The sequence below is a fragment of the Neopsephotus bourkii genome, unplaced genomic scaffold (genome assembly GCF_033783945.1).
Source record: "Neopsephotus bourkii isolate Nb327-2 ecotype Australia unplaced genomic scaffold, CSIRO-AGI_Nbou_v1 NB_1821, whole genome shotgun sequence".
Taxonomy (NCBI): Eukaryota; Metazoa; Chordata; class Aves; order Psittaciformes; family Psittacidae; genus Neopsephotus; species Neopsephotus bourkii.
The window spans coordinates 385,773-406,754 of record NW_026902294.1 but is presented as its reverse complement, the minus strand read 5'-3'; the positions used below and the strand labels follow the sequence as shown (position 1 = coordinate 406,754).

General features: G+C 57.5%; 1 protein-coding gene across 2 annotated transcripts; it reads left to right on the top strand.

The window, feature by feature from the left end:
* Window positions 1–2,955: 2,955 nt before the first annotated feature.
* Window positions 2,956–20,872, top strand: PLEKHM1 (pleckstrin homology and RUN domain containing M1). Of its 2 annotated transcripts, XM_061343193.1 has the most exons (12): window positions 2,956–3,041; window positions 5,929–6,017; window positions 7,751–7,998; window positions 9,238–9,873; window positions 11,466–11,802; window positions 12,971–13,211; window positions 13,627–14,535; window positions 16,197–16,342; window positions 16,526–16,719; window positions 17,152–17,215; window positions 17,637–17,794; window positions 20,202–20,872. In XM_061343193.1, the coding sequence occupies exons 2-12, from the start codon at window positions 5,976–5,978 to the stop codon at window positions 20,329–20,331; spliced, it is 3,105 nt and encodes a 1,034-aa protein (XP_061199177.1). In that variant the 5' UTR covers window positions 2,956–3,041; window positions 5,929–5,975; the 3' UTR covers window positions 20,332–20,872. The 2 variants fall into 2 exon arrangements, with proteins under 2 accessions (XP_061199177.1, XP_061199176.1); XM_061343192.1 differs by lacking the exon at window positions 2,956–3,041 and having other exon boundaries at window positions 5,824–6,017.
* The last annotated feature ends 110 nt before the right edge of the window (window positions 20,873–20,982 follow it).

Genomic DNA, 20,982 nt, shown 5'->3' with positions numbered 1-20,982 from the left:
GGATGGGCTGCAGGTAAACTAACTGATAAGTAGGAGGACAGGAGGATTATTTATTGTGTCTCTGGTGCTAACGAACCAATTAAAGTGGTATGAGCATCTACTGCGCGTGCTTCAAAGGCTGCCAGAAGTGATGAAGATTGTTGGAAGAAGTAACCGACCCTCAGAGACCAGCACCACAATTGTGTACGCATGGGGGGAACTGCCTGGAAAATGATGTAATCTGTATGTAGCCTCATGAATATGTATGTATGCCCAGGGACTATGAAAGGACGGCTTGTGTGGCACTGGGGACACCCGTTAGGAGGGGCTCTCCCCGCGTCTCCCGGCGCCGCAATAAAGAATACCTTCTTGTCAGCTTGACAACTTGGTTGGCCAGTTTGTTCCTGGAGTTTTCTCCGAATCAACACGTGTGTACATGTGCTGACACCTGTGTACATGTGCTGACACCTGTGTACATGTGCTGACACCTGTGTACACGTGCGTACATGTGCTGACACGTGTGTACATGCACTGACACGTGTGTCCATGTGCTGACACCTGTGTACATGTGCTGACACCTGTGTACACGTGTGTCCATGTGCTGACACCTGTGTACATGTGCTGACACCTGTGTACACGTGTGTACATGTGCTGACACGTGTGTACATGTGCTGACACGTGTGTCCATGTGCTGACACCTGTGTACATGTGCTGACACCTGTGTACACGTGTGTACATGTGCTGACACGTGTGTACATGTGCTGACACGTGTGTACATGTGCTGACACGTGTGTACATGGGCTTACACGTGTGTCCATGTGCTGACACCTGTGTACATGTGCTGACACGTGTGTCTTACGTGCGTGACACGTGTGTACATGTGCTGAACGTGTGTCCATGTGCTGACACCTGTGTACATGTGCTGACACCTGTGTACACGTGTGTACATGTGCTGACACGTGTGTACATGTGCTGACACGTGTGTCCATGTGCTGACACGTGTGTACATGTGCTGACACCTGTGTACACGTGTGTACATGTGCTGACACGTGTGTCCATGTGCTGACACCTGTGTACATGTGCTGACACCTGTGTACACGTGTGTACATGTGCTGACACGTGTGTACATGTGCTGACACCTGTGTACATGTGCTGACACGTGTGTACATGCGCTGACACGTGTGTACATGTGCTGACACCTGTGTACATGCGCTGACACGTGTGTACATGTGCTGACACGTGTGTACATGTGCTGACACGTGTGTACATGCGCTGACACGTGTTTACATGTGCTGACACGTGTGTACATGCGCTGACACGTGTGTACATGGGCTTACACGTGTGTACATGGGCTGACACGTGTGTACATGTGCTGACACGTGTGTACATGCGCTGACACGTGTGTACATGCGCTGACACGTGTGTACATGTGCTGACACGTGTGTACATGTGCTGACACCTGTGTACATGCGCTGACACGTGTGTACATGCGCTGACACGTGTGTACATGCGCTGACACGTGTGTACATGTGCTGACACGTGTGTACATGTGCTGACACGTGTGTACATGCGCTGACACCTGTGTACATGTGCTGACACGTGTGTACATGCGCTGACACGTGTGTACATGCGCTGACACGTGTGTACATGTGCTTACACGTGTGTACATGTGCTGACACGTGTGTACATGCGCTGACACGTGTGTACATGCGCTGACACGTGTGTACATGCGCTGACACGTGTGTACATGCGCTGACACGTGTGTACATGTGCTGACACCTGTGTACATGCGCTGACACGTGTGTACATGCGCTGACACGTGTGTACATGTGCTGACACCTGTGTACATGTGCTGACACCTGTGTACATGCGCTGACACGTGTGTACATGCGCTGACACCTGTGTACATGCGCTGACACGTGTGTACATGCGCTGACACGTGTGTACATGCGCTGACACGTGTGTACATGTGCTGACACCTGTGTACATGCGCTTACACGTGTGCAGGCGCCTGTACGCGCTCGCGCAGAGCTCGGCGCGCCCGTGCTCGGGGACTCACCCCGTCTGCGCGGTGACGTCAGGAGGGGCGGGGCGTGCGCTCTCCCGGCGAGGCCGGTACTTCCGGGTGCCGCGGCGGAGGCGCGGAGCCGGTGAGCGGGGCTCGGGGCGGGCGGGGTCCGGGGGGCAGCAGGGACACGGAGGGCGGGGGGAGCAGGCAGGGGTGCAGGGGTCCGTGGAGCCTGATCCGTGCGTGCCCCCCCAGGCGTGGTTCGGCCAGGCCCCACACGCATGGGGCAGCCCTGCCCTGCCGGCAGCGTCAGCCCCACGCTGAGCCCCCCACGGTGCGGGGCGCCCACGCTGTGGGTCAGGTGCTCCTTTGCAGGGGGGGCCGGGGGCGTTGATGATGGCTGCTCCTCGGCTCGCTCCCTCCAGTGCTGACACCAGGAACCTCTCCGCGTGGTTCCTCCCCACAGACCTGATCCCGGAGATCCCAGCGCCAGGGGGGTCCCTCCCGCTTCCTCTGGGTTCTTGTTCACGGCGTTCCCAATAAATCGCTCTTTCTCACTTAAAACGAGCAGCTTCAAACAAGCTCCAGGTGGTTCTTGTGTCCAGCAGCAGAGGGGTTAAACACCCGGTTCTTGTTGCTTCCAGAGAGCCCCGGCTCCGCCGTCGAGGGATGCGAGTTCCCAGCGTGTCCAATGGCCACAGGACCAACCGGGAAGCGCCAGCAGCGGGCACCCCGAGCCGCGCAGCAGCCGGGGATATAACCCCGGGAGCACCGTGCAGCAGCGCGCCTCACCCTTGCCTGGCGGCTCTGGCGGCTGCGGCGCTGGGGAAGCTCAGCCCCAGCCTCCCGCGGCCCCCGGGGCCTGGCGCAGGAGCCGGCAGCAGCCGGGCACAAATCCCCGTTCCCCCGTGTCTGAGGCACCAAATCCTGCCCTTGGCGGCAGCGCCGGGGGCTCAGCGGCTGCTTTTCCTCCCCGGCTGCTCCTGTCCGTGGTGCCGCGGGGCGACAGCTTGTTGGGGTTCATCGGCAGAGACCCTTCTCCGTCCACCATCAGGTTGGTCAGCAGCAGGGAGATGCTGCTGTGGGGAAGTGGGTGGTGTGTCGGTCCCCATCCCTCGCACAGTGCCAGCATTCCAGTGCTGGGAATCACGGCTGGGTGCAGAGGAGGAGCTGAGGTTGGACTGAGAGGGTCCCGCCGCTGCTCTGAGCCTGCCCTGGCCCTCGCTGGATGATATCCAAGAGGTTTTATCCCACAGCAAGGCAATGCCCTGTCTGTGCCCGCTGCTCATCCAGCTCCCAGGCTGCTCCTGCTTGGAGTCAGCTCGTATTTAAGCGTGGCTGGGTGTGCGTGGGCTCAGGAGGGGAAGGCAGAAGCTGGGTGGGAGGAGAGGATTGTCCCAGTCCTGGCCCTTGGACTCAGGATGCCATCCAATCCCTTGTTGCCCGGGGCAGAGGGTGACTGGTGCAGTTCTCGTGCTTGGAAAATGACTGGCTCCGCGTCCAGGCCTTGAGTCACTGGCTCCTGCCGTCGTGGGCTGGTGTTTTCCACTGGCAGAGCACGAGCACTGACCTGCTGCTTATTTATAGCTCAGTGTTGTGGGGACTGCGAGGAGCCAGGCCAGCGGGGCCTCTGCCTCTCCTGACACAAGGCTTCATTCCAGCAAAGCCCTCCCAAAGGACCGGGCTGCTGGGAGCAGCTCTGCTCTCGCTCCAGTGCCTCTGCTCCCCGGTAGGTTGAACCGCTCCGGTTTGCTGCTGGTTTCTCTTGGCTTCACTTGAGCTGTTGGCTCTGCCTGCACAGCCTCCGGGGTGGTGACTGCTGGGAAGGGACGTGGGGCTTTTCCTGCTGTAGCTCTGCTTGCTGGGCATTGGCACATCCAACCCATCCCTTTTCCGTCCCACATCACCAGGAGCAGCCGGGGCTTTCCAGGGTGTGCTGGAAGTGCTCTGGAGCACTCCAGTTGTGGCGCCAGCACTGCTGGTGCCATTCCCTGTGTCCCATCAGCCTTGTGATGGCTGAAATCCCCCTCAGAGCTGGTTCCTCGCCCTTGTTATTCAGGAAAATGCTGTCCCAGCGGGAGCAGTGCCGTGTGGATTCGCGATGCTGGGACAAACTGGTTGGACTGGTAGTGGTGGGAGTGGAGAGTCCCATGGTGAAGGCGGTGGGTGTTAGGAAAACCACAAATGGTTTGGGTTGGAAGGACCTTAAAGCTCATCCAGTCACTTGGGTGTCCCCTGAAGCCCCAGCAGCTCCTTGAGCCCCCGAGCAGGGGTCCCACTCCTGTAACCGCTGTGCTCCCCATTCCTGTGTCGCAACCCAAAGAGAGGAAATCTCATGATGAGTCCTGGTGAAAAGTTTCCTTTCATCAGAGCTTGTCTGCGAGCTCCGGGAGCATGGGGGAGCCGTCCGGGTTTGTCCCCACAGAGCTCTTGACCGGCCGGTGCGGGGCATGCGCTGCGGCTGCCTTCGGGTCCGGCTGTGGCCCTGTGGGAGCTGCTCTGCAGTTGTGTTTGTGCCCTGGTTCGACCGCTCCTGGGGCAGGTTGAGGCTTCAGCCCCAATGTGGGGAAAGCTTCAGGCCCGATGTGTTGCCTTGGAAACAGCAGTGTCACTTCCACGGGACACCGGGAAGTGTCGATGTGACAGCCAGACCCTGCGGTGAACTGCTGGGCACCTCCTTCTGCATTTGGGTGGCAACGGGCTCCAAGTGAAGGGAGTCAATTCCTTCTGCAACCTCGCACACCCTCAGAACGCTGCAGGGTGCCAGAGCACCCCTTGGACCCTGTTCAGCCCCAGAACACGCTGTATTGGAGCAAGGATGCAGCCGTGCACCCAGCACCTCACTGACACCGCCGTGCTTTGCTCATAGGGCCTCCAGGCACAGCTTGGGTTTGCTCTGAAGAGCAGGGCAGGGCTCCAGAAGGCAGAAGTCAAAGGTCCCTTGTCTGCTGTCACCCTGGAGCGTGGCTCTGGTTCTGCCATGGTTTCCCGGGAAGACACTGGTTTTGTTCTCTTTCCCACCAAACCCAGCTGCAGCAGAGCAGCCCTTGGGAATGGGGTGATCTTGGGGCTCATCTGCTTCTGAATGGAGTGACTGAAACCTGATGGGGAGCCTGCATCTTTCCTTCCTTCCTTCCTATCTTCCCTGACAGCCCTGTGCTGTGGGATGAGCACCTGGGCACCTCCAAGGGGGTCATAGAATCCCAGCCTGGTTTGAGGTGGAAGGGACCTCGAAGCTCACCCAGCTCCAACCCCTGCCACAGGCAGGGACCCCTTCCACTGGAGCAGCTTGCTGCAAGCCCCTGTGTCCAACCTGGCCTTGAGCACTGCCAGGGATGGGGCAGCCACAGCTTCTCTGGGCACCCTGTGCCAGCGCCTCAGCACCCTTGATCTCACGCTGGGTCCATCCCCACTGGCTTCAGCAGTAGCATTGGTCTCACGAGTTGAGAGAGCTGAGCTGCCCTCACCTCTGCCCGGGGTCTGCCGGGCAGTGACCGCCTCTGTCCAGGCCACCTTCGTGCCATTCCCATGGTTTAAGTGCTGTCATACAGGCCCAGTTGCTAAGTGCCTGGTTTGGTTCCCTTGGTGGCGCCTGCTCATTGCAGGAGGTGTAGAAACAGAAGGAAAACCATAGCCCTGTGTGCATCACTGCTTGCGTGACTGCCCTGGCGTCTCCCCCAGGTTGAGGGCTGCCTGCAGGCAGCTTCCAGGGGCTAATTTACTCCCTCTTGGTCTCTTGGCTATGCTCTGTTTTGCCTGACCCCTGCTGGTGGGGGGAGCGTGGTGTGCTTCAGTGTGGCTGGAAGCGGGTCGGTCCCAGCAGCATCCTGGCTGTGAGCGCTTGCAAAACGCCTCGGTGCGGGATCCGTGCCTCTTGTGGGGCAGGTGAGGGAGGTGTCAGCCAGAGGGGTGCTCAAACGTTCCTGCTCCCTGTCCCAAAGGTGACATGTGAAGGCAGCGCCCAGCACGAGGAGCGGCAGCAGCTGAGATGCATTCGAGCCACACTGATGACCCCAAGGAAGCCATACAGGTGAGTGAGGCACCCCGGTGCGCCCAAACAGCTCCAGTTCCTCCCCAGTGAGACTCCAGTTACCAGCAGGGTTGTGGTGGGACCTGTGGGTGCTGCCAGCTGGGGTTGGGATGGGTTCTATGGGCAAAGATGGCTCCTGCTTTGCAGGAGAGAGGATCCGTGGTGGTTTCTCTGGTGGGAGGGTCAAAGGAATCGGGCAGCCAGGAGTTAAACCCCACCAGGCTCCACCTTGGGCTTTGCTCCTCGTGGCAGGACCCAGCGCGGGCTGGGGCTGGTGCTCAGCACTGGTGCCAGGGGAAGCAGCGTTGCTGCCATTTCCTTCCCAGCTCTGGGAGCCTGAACACGTCAGGAGCCAAGCACAAAGCCCGCGGTTCTCCCGGTGCTCCCTTCACCCCGGGCAGGGTCAGTTCCTGCGTGGCAGATGAGATCAGTGGCACTCTTTAACCCTGGGAGCCCGCGGTCGCTGCCTGCAGGAGGCTGGCTGGTGCTGGCGGCAGAGCGGGGGGTGCCTGGCAAACAGCCCCGCTCCAAGGGGTGTCCCCGAGGCGAGCAGGGACAAGGTGCATGTTCTGGCTGTTCTCCTTGAGCTACAGCTGCTGGGAAAGCAACAGATACCCTGGGCTGGGTTTGTGCAGCCAAGCCAGGCTCGAGTCACAGCTCTGCCCTGGCCCAGGCGCATGGAATGCTGCGGGGGGGGTGTTGAAACGGGGGTTGGTGGTGGGATCCTGGCTGCATGCGCAGTGGTTGCCAAATGCCTGCGGGGAATTGCAACTGCCCTTTGCAGTGAGGTTGCCTGAGAGCCCCGGGCTCAGCTGCGCTGGCTGAGGATCCTCTCCGCCAGCATCACACTGTGGAGCTCCCTGCGTGTGCTCCGGCTGGCGCGAGACGGGCAGGCAGAGCTGCTGGGAGGGACAGTTCCCATGGCCCAGCTTCAGAGCCTGGCTGAAGGCAGCAGCTAAACCCCAGCCATCTTTCCAGAAGCATCTCTCAGGGCTGGGAGGGGGAGTCCCCAGTAACACCAGGGGGTTGATGGGCATAGCCAAGCTGCTCAGAGCACAGTGGGATCGATGGCTTTGATTCCTGCCCATGGGACTGGTTAGAGCATCACGTGCTGCTTGGGCTGATCTGCACGAGTTCAAGTCCTATCCCAGCCCTTGCTTCCTCCTTTGGGTTTCTGTTTTCTCACCCGAGCTTATTCAATCTATGCTTCCCCTGAGCAAGTGTATGGAAAGAGCCAGTTTCTCCCTATCAAGAGCCAGTTTCTCCCTATCCCAGAGAAGCTGTGGCTGCCCCATCCCTGGCAGTGCTCAAGGCCAGGTTGGACACAGGGGGCTTGGAGCAAGCTGCTCCAGTGGAAGGGGTCCCTGCCTGTGGCAGGGGTTGGAGCTGGAGGAGCTTTAAGGTCCCTTCCAACCCAAACCGGGCTGGGATTCAGTGACTCTTCAGCAGTTTGCTGTCTGCAGGGGACACACTCTAAAGGCACCCCCAGCAAGCCCATGGGCTCCAAACCACCAGCTACAGTTGCACAGATTACTCTGATTGCAAACCAAAGCCAGATGAACTGTGATGCCATGAGGCGAGTCCCCATCTTGAGCAGTTCAGCTGTGGTCCTTCCTAACAGTCACATGCTGCTTCATTTTGGATAAGCCTTGTGGTTTTGCAGGCCTTTTTATATGAAACCTTCCCTAATAGTTCCTTTTTTTTAAGCCAAGTGTGTACCTCCTGTCTTGCAGCTGATCAAGAAGCAGCTGGTGAACGCCATCAAGGCGCTGCAGAAGCAGTACGTGACCTCAGATGCTGTTGTAACCAGTGATGATGGGAATGCCAACACCCTCTGCAGCGCTCTGGAAGCTGTCTTTGTGCATGGGCTGAAGGCAAAGCACATCAAGACAGAGAGTGGGGGGAAAGGGAAGAAAACAGGGAGTCGGGCGCCACTTCCCCAGCCGGTCTTCTGGGGTCTTCTCAAGAGCATCACCCACCGGTGAGTGCCCATCCCTGCCAAACAGGGGTTGTACTCTCAGGTTTGTCCCCTCTCCTTGGGGCAAAAGCCACAGCATTCAGGGAATGGCAAACAGGAGGATGGCTCAGTGGAAAGATACGTGTCCACCCATCCCGTGTGCTCAGTCCCTTCAGATGCTCTCCCAGGGTGTCTTGGCATCACGATGATGCCGGGCTGGGCACCCTTTTCTTCCTTATGTTTGGGTGCAGACTGTGTAGGGGACTCAGTGTGCCAGTGGGAGGCGGTGGCAGCAGCAGTGGGTTATGGGGTGCACAGCGCAGGGTCTGGCCTCTCTTTGGAGGTGGTTGTCCTTCATTTCCCCATGTCCCAGCCAGCCTTTGAGGAGGTCTCACCTCAGTGCCTATCATTTGGTGGGGGTTTGCTGAGCCACTCCCTAGGCAGAGTCCTCCCACAGTAAAGAGCAGCCCACACACAGAGAGTTTCGAAAGCCTCATCCAACTTCATCAACAACTCATAAATTATAGAAGAGTGGATGACAGTAGCTCTTCCACACGCTGCGGGATATTTTGGGGGATATTTTTGTGCCCTTTGAAGGTGTTTTTCTCCTCCTTCTTGAGAGACAGATTAAAAAAAATAATTACAATACTTTTGTTCTGGCTTTTGAGGCCTGTGGGACCAGGGAGGATTGGGAAGTGTGGTATTGCTGTTGGATTGTAGGGGGGAATGGCTGCATTGAGGAGTTTGAGGTTGCTTGAGTTCAGCCTGACCTGGTTAGGGGTTTATTTGGGATGCCACAGCAGTTTTCCCTGTGTTTTGGCTGACTTTAAATGTGAAGCTGGGATTTGTCACCATGAGTATCCAGCCAGAGCAAGCCCCACCAGTGTGCAGGGACAGTGGGAATTTCCCCCTCTGCATCCTTGGTTCACAGAGATGCCTTCGGCCAGAGAGAGGACAAGCACCGAGAGGTACCCCAGGGGTGCCTGGGGTTGTTACCAATATACTTAGCTGTGGAACTAGATGATTTTAAGGTCCTTTCAAAGCCTAACCATTCTGTGATCCAGAAGCTCTTTTTCCTTTGTGGGGAACCATGTTTTCCATGAAGGAGAGAGATTTTCCACAGAGCTGTTCCAACTCGTGAACACCCCACAGCAGAGCCGGACGGGCAGTTCCTGATGGGAGATCTGCCCCTCCTGCACCCCATGATGGACGAAACCAGAGCTGCTCACCTCCTGTTCTGTTCTTTTTCTCCCTTTTCCCTAGAAATATCATCTCTGAGTTGGAGCAACTCATCTTTATCAACACGGACGTGGGGCGCTGCCGAGCCTGGCTGCGGCTGGCTCTCAACGATGGCCTCATGGAGTGTTACTTGAAGCTGCTGCTGCAGGAGAAGTCCCCACTGCCTGAATACTACCAAAGCACTGCTCTGCTCTTAGATGCTGAAGAGTGTGAGTTTCTCCTTTGCTACTTGCAAGGTTTAACATCCTTATCCTTCGAGCTGTCCTATAAGTCAGCAGTTCTGAACGAGTGGACTATCACCCCTCTGTCCCTGTCGGGTCTCTGTCCTGTTTCGGAGCTGCTGGAGCCCCTCACGTCCTCAACATCCGAACCCCACAGAAAAGCATCGCTGGGTTCCATCTCCCACTCGTCGGGCTCGGATGAGATCGAGATTCAACCCTCTGTCCTCCCCATCAGCAAAGCCAGCAGCAAAATCAAGCTCACGTCATCCTCGTTGAGCCTCAACACCACCAGCTCGTCCCAGCTCTCCTCCAGCCTGGGCTCCGACAGCATCCTCCCAGCCCACTGCGCCCGCAGCCCCGAGCGGGCCGAGGAGCCTCTGTCCTGCGACTCCGACCTGGGCACAGCCACTGCTGAGGACCTGGACCGCTCGCTGCAGGAGTGAGTGTTCTCCCACATCTCCTCTTCAGAGGGACTCTTAAGCCTCTCCTGGGCTCTCGTTGGTTTCTCTCTATAGGCAGGAAGGTTTTTCCCCTGGTTTTCTTTAGCAACCTGTATTTGAGGGGGCTGGAGCAGCTCCCGTGTGGAGCCAGGCTGAGGACATTGGGGCTGTTGAGCCTGGAGAGGAGAAGCTGCATGGGGACCTCAGAGCAGCTTCCAGTGTCTGAAGGGGGCTACAAGGATGCTGGAGAGGGGCTCTTCATCAGGGACTGCAGCAACAGGACAAGGGGTGATGGGTTCAAACTGAAACAGGGGAGACTGAGCTGAGCTCTTAGGCAGAAGCTCTTCCCTGTGAGGGTGCTGAGGCGCTGGCACAGGGTGCCCAGAGAAGCTGTGGCTGCCCCATCCCTGGCAGTGCTCAAGGCCAGGTTGGACACAGGGGCTTGGAGCAAGCTGCTCCAGTGGAAGGGGTCCCTGCCTATGGCAGGGGTTGGAACTGGAGGAGCTTTAAGGTCCCCTTCAACTCAGAGCAGTCTGGGATCCTATGAATGTTTCTCCTGGGAAAGGTCTGAAAGGTAAAGAGAACCACTCAGCACCTGCTGCTGGAACCGGCTGCCCCAGCAGACGAGCTCCTGCCCACTGAAGTGTGTGTCTGTCCTCTTTACCAAGGCAGAAGCATCAGAGAAATGCTGCTCCCCAGTCTCAGGAATGTCCCATCTCCGTGGCATACACTGGGGGATGCTCTGGGGCTTTCTGGAGGGAGGAAGAAATGAGTTTGGTCACAGGAAAGGGCTGTAATTTGCAGCTTCAGTGGATGATTTAGAGGAGGCAGGGTGTTAGTTTGTCCCCGTCATGATCTATTTGTGCCAAGCGCCCAGCACAAAGAATTCCAGGGGTTATAGAAACCCTGAGTAATCAGGAAATATTTTCCCTGCCACCTTTAAAACCTGGCTCTGAAGAAGCCTGGTGCTGGTTGGCAAAGGCACTCTCTTCCCAGTAAGGGTCTTCAAGGGGGTTTTAAGTCTCTTCTTCCTCATCAGTAACAGCATCATTACCTACAGGATTTTACATCTTATGATCATCCTGGAGGAACCTGCCTTGATTGGATTAAACTCGTGATGGAAAGACATTATTTGGGGCTGCTTAAATTCCCCCCGGGTGGTGGTGAAGCAGGGGCATGGGAACAGCATCTCATCCGGCCAGGCTCCACTCAGAATTGCTTGTTAACAGTTAGGGAAACCGGCACAATCCCATGGCTGGGTCCGTGTCCAGGAGCTGGGGTTTAGGGAGCACCCAGTGCTCTCCCTCCATTAGGAGATGTCCATCAGCAGCAAATTAAACCCCAGGAACGTGTAGTTAGGAAACGCATCCTCGCAGGGAGGCTCCCTGCTCTGTGCAGCACAAATCACACATCTCCTGTCAGCACTGTCATTGCCAGGGGGTGTTTTTGCAGCCACATGGTGCTGCCAGAGCACAGGGGATGAGCTGTGATGCTGAGCCCTTTGCTGGGGGTTATAGTTTGCAGTCGCTCTGCGCTCTGTAGGCTCTGGTTACTGTGGCTGTGTTCACTCTGATCTCTTCCATATTCCCAGGGTGCTGTCCGAGTTCAGCAAAGCCAAGCCGAGCCCGGAGGAACGGCTGCTCCCCAGCGTGCTGGGCTGCTCCCCACAGCCCCCCGCCTGCCCCACGGCCACCGTGCCCCCTGGAGCTCCCCAGCAGCCACCCCCCGGCGTGGACAGCCCCGGCTCTGCTGGCACGGGTGATGCGGTGAGCACCGGTGATGGGGATGGAGCGCGGGCAGGCGCTGCTCCGGCCCCGCGCCGGGCTGGGCCCAGCAGAGGAGAGCCTGGCAGGAGCAGCAGTGAGGTGAACCCGGCCGTGTGCAGCCCGACAGCAGAATACCTCCTGTCCCCACTGCTGGGGTGTCCGGTAGGTGTTACAGCTCCCTTGCTATCCATCTCCTTGGGTTTATGCTTCCTGAGCAGTAGAGGGAGTCACAGAATCCCAGACTGGGTTGGGTCGGAAGAGACTTTAAAGCGCATCCAGTTCCATACGGGAGGTGCTCCATCTCCCTGATCATCCTCATGGCCTCTTCTGGACTTTCTCCAACAGCTCCTTGTCCTCCTTATGCTGGGGACACCACAGCTGCACACAGCGCTGCAGGTGGGATCTCACGAGAGCATACATATAATGGAAAAATAGAGGAGAGAGAATGGAAAAGGGAAGTAAAACTTGTGACAGGTTCTGAGGAAGCGCTGGTCTCTCCAGACTCTTCCCAGAGCAAGATGGCATTCCCTGGTGCTCCGGCTAGCAGGAACAGCAGCGGATTTCCCTTGCTGCTGCCAAGGAGTTCATCCACTTGCTTTTGCTTTTAGGAAACTCTTTGAACAGCTCCGTCCTCTGTCTCGTTCGTTACTGACTTTTCCATCCTGGTTCCCATCATTTCAATCCTGGCGAGGTTAGGATATACTTCAGACCTCCCCCTGCCCACAAAACAGTTTCTCTTTTTGGTCCCTGCTCCTTTGAGCTGCCTTCCAGTTATCCCATTTCCACTGCTTCCTTGTGGCACTGGGCCAGTTTGACCTAATCTATGTATAACATACAATGTCAACAGGAAATTCCCCCCTGCTTCCGCATGACTCACGGGGCAACCTGCATTCCTGCTCCGGGAGCTGCAGCACAAGCCACCCGTGCTCCTCGCTGCAGGGAGGTGGCAGCTCTGCTCTCATTTAGTTTGTTATTCAGAACACAGGGCTCTAGGAGAGCCACGTAGGGTGGTTGAGAGGATGTTCCTGGTGGGATGCAGCCCTGGAAGGGATGCGCTGGGTCTAAGGAAGCTGCTCCTTTCTATGGAACACTGAGCTGGGTTGTGCTTTGCTCCTGGTGCTTGTTCAGGGACCTTGTCCCAGGTTTGGGTCAGAAGGAACCTTCAAGGTCATCAAGTTCCAGCCCTCACTTTGTTCGTCCCACCGGTATGTGAGCCCAGTATGTGCCAGCTGCCAGCACAGTCCCAGGGAGGGGTCACTGGGGGGGGTGTTGGAGGGCACAGGATGTTCAATGAGTTTGGTCATTAATTTGGGGGTTTGTTTTTAACTAGAAAAGGAAGAGCTGGATCTCGGAAGATGATTTCTACCGACCTTCCCCAGGAGAGAGCAGCGAAACCGCAGCCAACACCAACAGCTTTGGCCCGGAGGGGGCTGGGGAGAGTCCTGCCCCAGGGCTCATCAGTGCCCTTGACCTGGAAAGGCTCTCGGTGCCGTCCTGGCAGAGCAGGAAGCCCAAAGCGGCACCGGAACGGGAGCAAAAGGGCTTCAGCGTGGTGCACCGCAGGCAGATGGGTACGGGCTGCCCTTCCCTCGTGGGCTTACCTGGAGCCTCTCTGCAAGGCGCAGTGCTGAGGGGCTGGGGGTGATGGGCTGCTTGGGAGGCAGCCGTTTGCTGCTGTGCTGATAGCAGCAGTAGGGTCATAGGACCACAGAATCAACCAGGTTGGAAAAGAGCTTTAAGCTCATCAAGTCCAACCCTGACCCCAGCACTGCCAAGGCTTTCCTTTATGCCATCCCACTTGTTCTAAGCCTCGGTACCCAAATATACGTGGACAGGTGATGGAGACCAAGGTCCTGTAAACTCCTGTCCCGTCCCATCCCCCACCAGGACTGGCTCTCAAAGCTGGGATGCCTCTGGTTGCTCACTGCGAGCAGCCCACTGGCTTCCCCTTTACTGGCTAACCTGAGACATCTGCTTTTGCCCCAGGGCTTTCCAACCCTTTCCGAGGGCTCCTGAAGCTGGGCACCCTGGAGCGGAGAGGAGCCATGGGGATATGGAAGGAGTTCTCCTGTGAGCTGTCGCCGCTGGAGCTTCGGCTCCTGCTGGACCACGAGGACCGCATCTGTGTCGAGAGCTACTCCCTGCTGCGGTGCGAGGCGCTGGCGCTGACGCACTCGGACGGGCGGTTCGAGCTGGTGTTCCTAGGGAAGAGGCTCTACCTCCGAGCTCCTTCTCGCGACGAGGCCGAGGACTGGTTGGACAGGATCCGCGAGGCGCTGCGCGAGTGCCGGCCTCAGCTGGAGGAGGAGCAGTGGGAGACACTGGAGTACCCAGAAGAGGCTGCTGAAGGCCAACCCATCCAGAGCGACTCCACTGCTCTGCTCCAGTACAGTGATGTGCCTGGGAACAGCTTTGACTGGACGCCAGCTCATGAACCAGAGCTGGATGCAATAAAAGAGGCTGTTCTGTACGTGGACGTGGACAAAACCTGGGTCCCTTTTATTTTTTCCCTGTCTCTAGAAACTTTAAAGTGCTTTAAAGTCAGGAACAATGACAAAATTTTAAGCAACAGTTATGGCATAGAGAGCATCCAGGACATCCTGCCGGACACAAGCCTCGGGGGACCCGCCTTCTTCAAGGTGATCACCTCCAAAGCTGTCCTGAAGCTGCAGGCTGAGAACGCAGAAGAAGCCGCCTCATGGAGGGAGCTGGTCCGGGCGGTGCTCATGTCCTACCTGGAGAGTGCAGAGGAGGCTCTGACGCTGGGTGGCAGCTTGGATGGGCACTCCCAGGTCGTCCTGAAGAGCATCGTGAAGGAGAACGGCTTCTTGTTGCAATACCTGGTGGCCATCCCCATGGAGAAGGGCCTGGACTCTCAGAGCTTCATCTGTGCAGGTATATGCTGGGTTGTCCAGAAACTCAGCTCCATCTTTATAGAATCATAGAATGGTTTGGCTTGGAAAGGACCTTAAAGCTCATCCAGTTCCAACCCCCTGCCTTAGGCAGGGACACCCTCCACTAGAGGAATCCCCATCCAGCCTGGCCTTGGCATGGGCAGCCCCATCTTCTCAGGGATAATGTTGAGTTCACTCAGTTTAACAAGGGGACATCAAGTTAGGGTGTCCTGGGCCATGCCAGCCCCTTGCAGGCCAGCTGCTGGTTCCCCATCCAAATCCCATCAGGCACCGGAGCACCATGTCCCCACTCAGTGGCACCTCTGGGGGTTTGGGTCCTCAAGGTGAGTCTGCCCCCAAGCTGCATCCCCATTCCACCCCAGCACAGGTCCAATGGGGCTTTACGATGCTTATGGTATAGCCAGGGGAGGTCTTGGCTTGAAAGCAACCTTAGGTGGACCAGGAGGCCCAGGACTCTCCAGCCTGCAGGGAAGGGGCACTCAAGAACAAATGCTGTTTTTCCAGTAAGGCAGCACAGGAGTGAGCATCGCAACGGGTGTGACGAGCTGGTTTGGCAGAACATTCCTTAACCTCCCACTGACCCCTCCCAGCACCCGGGTGATGCTGGGTTCGTGGGACACCACTCACTGACCTCTCTGGGAGGGACCGTTTGCTCTTTACCTTGGGAAGTTAATTAACTTCAGGTCTCTCTCCTGCATCAATTGCATTTCTTGTACCCTCCAGCGGGTGTTTGTTTCCTTTTAATCTCTCTTCTTCTTAGATATATATGTATTTTCCATTGCATTTAGTTTACCTTGCCCTCCAGGCTCTGTCCTGCATCTTCTGCCTACCAACAGATGGAAGCAGCAGCTGGAAAGACGAATTCCCAGCTTTTATGTGTAGGTTTTTATGGAGGTCTCTGCCTGCCTGGCTTTCCCCTCCCAGCCTGGGGCAGGTTTCCTTCCATGGCAGGGCTTAAGGAGCATTAAAAGCCTTCAAAGATCAAGCCCATGATTATGATTCTGGGGAGGAATCACTCCAGCCACCCCAGCGTATGAACGATGGGGTGGCAAAGCCGAGCTGGATTCCTCCTGGCTTACCCACTGCAATAGTAAAGGTGGTTGGCTGTTGTTTAATCCATCTTGACCTCATCCCTGGCAGATGAGGATCCCTAGCAGACCTGGGTTTGGTACCCGGTGGTGTGACAGCAGGAAAGAAAAGGGCTGAGTGAAGGCAAAACAGGGCAAAGCTACTGGTGAAGGGGATGGGGCAGGCAGGTGGGGCATCAGTTCTGCCCTAAAGCACTGGGATATTTCCTTTTCCTTAAAGGAAAAGCACTGGGATATTCTCTTTTCCTTAAAAAAACCAACAACACACCATCAAACAACTGAACCACTTAAAGGGTAAAAGTGGATTTAGGGATAGGCCAGAGTCCTTTTTCATGGAGAAAAAGTGAAGTGGGTCTCATTGCATCACTGTGGTCTTAAATCCTCAGGAAGGGGCCTGGGGACTTCTCACTGAAGTGCTTTAGCAGATCTCCAGCCCTTCCAAAAGCTTTCTTGTTCTGTTCCACCCTCCCAAAACCTTTTCCCCCAGCCTGGCAGTGATGGGAACAGGCTCCTAGGGCAGCACGGGGCCCCTCTCACTCCCTGCTCCCTGCAGGCTGCTCCAGGCAGATCGGCTTCTCCTTCGCCAAGCCCAAGCTCTGCGCCTTCTCCGGTCTCTACTATTGCGACAGCTGCCACCGGGACGAGGAGACAGTGATTCCCTCACGCCTCATCCACAACTGGGACCTGGCAAAGCGAGGGGTGAGTCTGGGCTCAGTCAGTGCACGGAGCAGGGAAGTGCTCCTGCCTCTGCCTGCGCTTCCTGAAGGTCCCTGTGAATGTTCCCAGCAGCAGCAGAGGTGGAGGTGTCCACCTTAGACCTTCCTCCGAGCCTCCTGGGCTGCTCCTGGGCGCGTGCCCACCTCTTGCCTCCCTCTGCCCCAGGTTTGCCAGCAGGCATTCAAGTTCCTCAGCCAGATCCGTAACCAGCCGCTGATCGACCTGAAGTTGGTCAACGAGAGCCTCTACGAGCACGTGGAGAGGATGGGACGGATCCTGCGAAGCAGGGAGCAGCTGAAGCTGCTGGGGGATTATCTCATCATGTGCCGCAGCGGGGCCCTGAAGGAGCTGAGCAAGCGGTGAGGTCCCTCTCTGGGTGATGTTCCTCCTGTATCCCCCTCTTTGCACCCCGATGGTGCCCCTTATCCCTCCCTGTTGGAGCAGGGAGCCAAGGCATGGGCTGGATTTTAGCTCCATGTCGTCTGCTCTAAGGAGTTCTCCATCTGTTGACACATTGAGATGTGACTCAGGAAACACCTTCCTGAGAGAGCTGCTTCTGGTTGGACAGGAAACACCTGCGAAAACAGATGAGATACTGATTTTCTTTTCTTTTTGCCCCCTTTAAAATGCTCTCACACGATTCCCAGCAGCAGGATTTGGGATGTGGGGCACGATGTGAACATCAGTGGTGATAGTCTTCAAGAGTCTGCATCATCCAGGCTTCTCCTTGTTCCAAAGCTTATTGGAGATGTGGTGGAAACCATCTACCTCCCTGCTCTCTTCTTTTGCAGGCTTGATCACAGGCACTACCTCTTGGAGTATCCCCACAAATACAGCGTCGCTGACCTGAGGCAGGTGAGAGCTCTGTGTGGTCACAGGGGTTTTGCTGGTGAAAACATCCCAGGTTTTCCTCATGGAGATGCTGCACTGAGCATGGTGCTTCTCCAGCTCTGAGAGCTACAGAGATGACACAGGGATGAATTGTTTCACCTCTGTTTAAGCCAACATTGCTGTTAGCACCCCTCCAAACAAACCTGTGTCTGCTGCAAATAATGTTGGAGGTGATGGGCAGTTGGGTTTTGCACTGATTCCCAGCCGTGGGTGCTGCTCTCAGCTCTCTCTGGGCTCCCATTGCAACCCAGACACATGGGGTATGGGTTGTTTCTGGAGCTTGTCTTCCCGTGGCAGCACAAAGGATGGATGTGACATGGGGTTTGTGTGGTGCAAACCCACCAGGAGACACTGCACGAGTGCCTGAGCAGTCTCTGCTCCACAGATAGCTGATGGTGTCTTTGAGACCTTTCTGCAGTCTCTGCTCCAGTTCGCTTCTCACCACGTCTACAACTGTGACCTGTGCACCCAGCGCGGCTTCATCTGCCAGCTCTGCAACAGCAGCGACATCATCTTCCCCTTTGAGTTTGACACTACCACCAGGTCAGTGACACCCCTATCACCCCTCCCTGCTGCAAGGGCACCCCCGAGCTTGTGCCCTGCCTGCTCCCAGGAGCCTGGACCATCGCTGGAGCCCTTTTAGGGACACAGTCTCAGAGTGGCCTAGAAATAGCTCTGAGCTGGTTGTATATCGTCATGGTACCCATGCCCTTGTGGTACCCATCAGCCCCAAGATGATCTGAACCTAAACAGGGCTGTTTGGGGCAGGAGAAGACCATCCTCACAGAGCCAACGTGTCACCAAGTGAGGTGGTTTTGCAGATTGAACATGGCAGAGCCACCCAGCACCTTGCTCTCAGCATGCAAAAGCAGGCTTGAAGGGACCTTAAAGCTCCTCCAGCTCCAAGCCCTGCCACGGGCAGGGACCCCTTCCACTGGAGCAGCTTGCTCCAAGCCCCTGTGTCCAACCTGGCCTTGAGCACTGCCAGGGATGGGGCAGCCACAGCTTCTCTGGGCACCCTGTGCCAGCGCCTCAGCACCCTCACAGGGAAGAGCTTCTGCCTAAGAGCTCAGCTCAGTCTCCCCTCGGGCAGGTTAAACCCCCTCTGCCTACAGTGGGGTTCAGCTGCTGGGCAGAAGTTAGGATCAGAAGGGGGGGGGTTATCCCACTGTCAGGGTTTTCCTAAAGACATAATACCAAACCCTTCCAGCCCAGGAACCTGATCCACTGTAAGTGGAGAGAGAGCCACACTCAGTGGTTATTCAGGAATGAGTATAATCCTGACAGAGAAGTTTCACAGGCTGAGGCTTTCAGCGTGGTCTTGCTTTGCCTGGCAGTAACATCCAGGACCTGCAGAAGATACCAACAAAACCAGGGTCTGCAGGCACCCCATGCATTAACGTGGTTGCAAATATTGCCAGGGTGCCTGAGCAGGATTGAATCGTGCTTGTCACCAAGGACAGCATCCCCATGGGAACGGTTTTCCCTTAGGAAAGGAGCCCAGGGGCCCTGGCAGGAGCAGCTCTGCCCCCGCAGCCAGCCCCTGTCCTGCTGGGCTCCGCACCTTGTTGGTCTCTGCTGCTGGAGGAGGAGGCTGTGCAGCAGGAAAGCGGCTCCACCAACATCCTCACCGAGCTGAGCCCCGCTTCCTGCCCCTGTGCCCGCGGCGGGGTCACGCTGTCACCGCTGCAGGATGCGCCTCAAACGCCTCCTGACAATAAACCCTCTGCTCCCAGCAGCAGCCGCTGCTTCCTGCAGCCCCTGCGCTGGCAGGAGATGCTGCTCGCTCAGGAGCACGCAGGGTGAGTCCTCCCCTTGGCTTTGCCATCCCCTCAACACTGCTGCTAATCCGGGAGCCACGGGAAAGAGATTCCACTGGGAAAGCGAGGCAGCACCCTCATAGCATCACAGACAGGTTTGGATTGAAGGGACCTTGAAGCTGATCCAGTGCCACCCCCCTGCCACCTGGGCACACTCCCCTCTCCACTCCTCCTTTGGGAAAGCAAGGTGCCCAGCAGTGTTCTGGTTGCACCTCGGGCAGCACGGTCATGGAAGGTGTCCCTGCTCCACATGCTGGGGTCTCCTGGCTGCCCTCCAGCCCCGGTGAGCACAGGAGCCCCAGTGCTGTCTCCCAGCCCTGCTCCCTGCGCGGTTTGGGGTCTCAGCCGTGCACCATCGCTCTTGTGCTGTCCCTGCTCCAAAAGCAAAGCGCAAACCTGGCTCAGCATCTCCCGCTTTGATGTGCAGCACCCGCGGCGCTGGCGGCTCCCCAGGCGCTGCTTCCGGGCAGAGCTTTTGCCCTCAGCTTGCAGGGGGAGGATTCAGCTCGAGGAGTTGCTGCTCCTGCCAGCAGAGTTCAGCGTGAGCTGGAGCCGGCTCCTGCCCGCGCTCTGCTCAGTGAGTGCTTGCTGAAAACAGGGGAGTGAGAAGCTGCTGAGCAGGATTTGAGCTGCAGCCCCAGAGGATGAGCAGCGATGCAGGGAGGGATTCTGCCCTGCTCCTCTCTGGGGACATCCCTCTGAGACCTGAGAGCAGCTCCAGTGCCTAAAGGGGCTGCAGGGAGCCTGGAGAGGGGCTTGGGACAAGGGCCTGTAGGGACAGGCCAAAGGGAATGGCTTGAACCTGCCAGAGGGGAGACTGAGCTGAGCTCTGAGGCAGGAGCTCTTCCCTGTGAGGGTGCTGAGGCGCTGGCACAGGGTGCCCAGAGAAGCTGTGGCTGCCCCATCCCTGGCAGTGCTCAAGGCCAGGTTGGACACAGGGGCTTGGAGCAAGCTGCTCCAGTGGAAGGGGTCCCTGCCGTGGCAGGGTTGGAGCTGGAGGAGCTTTAAGGTCCCTTCAACCCAACCCGTTCCATGGTTCTACCAGGCTCTGCAGTGTCCCAGCTCTGGTTTGATGGGGCCAGTTTGGGGCTTTGCTCTGCAGTTACCAACAGTTGGGGTTTTTCTCCCAGGTGCAGCGAGTGCAGAACCGTCTTCCACCGGGAATGCCAGGCCAGCGCCAGGTCCTGCCCGCGCTGCGAGCGCCGCCGGAGGTACCAGCGGGAGCTGGAGGCAGAGGCCAGCGCGGAGCCAAGCCTTTAGCATCCAGGGACTGGCCTCGATCTCATCCAGCCCCTGGGTCTCATCCAGCTGGGAAGGGGCTGCAAGGAAGAGACTGGGGAGTGGGTCCTGCGCCAGGGGATGGGGAACCGTGTGGTGTGGTTGCTCCTGCTGCCAGCACTGAGCAGGGGGGCTGGAGAGGTCCATGTGCCCCCTCACACGAACCCGGTGCTGCTTGGGAGGGCTCCAAGTCTCCCTTCAGTGGAGACCCAGCGCCTTCCCAGAGGATCCCAGCGGGGTGGGTACCGGACAGGGACAAAATCTCTAGTTTTTTAGGGTGTTCCGTACTGGAGAAACGGTATTTTTGTACGGGGGGGCTGCGGGGCCGGCCCGGGCCGGGGGATGACGGCAGCCGCACGGGGAGGGGGTGAAGCGACACTTGTGCCTTCAGGGACCTGCACCACCTCGCCCATCCCCGTGGCCTCGGGCAGGGGGGATGAGCCGGGGGCTGCAGCTCCTCAGCTCGGGGAGGTTTCAGTTTCCTCTCCTCCCTCCCCAGAAAGAATTAAAGTTTATTTAAGGAGAGGTGAAGCATCTCTGGCGTTTGTGTCCCACAGCGGGGCCAACCTGGAGCTGCGGGGATGGGGATAGAGGCACTGCACGTCCTCATGCTCCCGGCTTGGCCCCATTTCC

Excerpts from the sequence above, each read along its gene's own strand:
- PLEKHM1 (XM_061343193.1), top strand. The coding sequence starts at position 5,976 with ATGCATTCGAGCCACACTGATGACCCCAAGGAAGCCATACAG. Across the intron at positions 11,803-12,970 it reads CCCCACTGCTGGGGTGTCCG|AAAAGGAAGAGCTGGATCTC; the intron begins GTAGGTGTTACA and ends GTTTTTAACTAG. Across the intron at positions 16,343-16,525 it reads GGGACCTGGCAAAGCGAGGG|GTTTGCCAGCAGGCATTCAA; the intron begins GTGAGTCTGGGC and ends CCTCTGCCCCAG.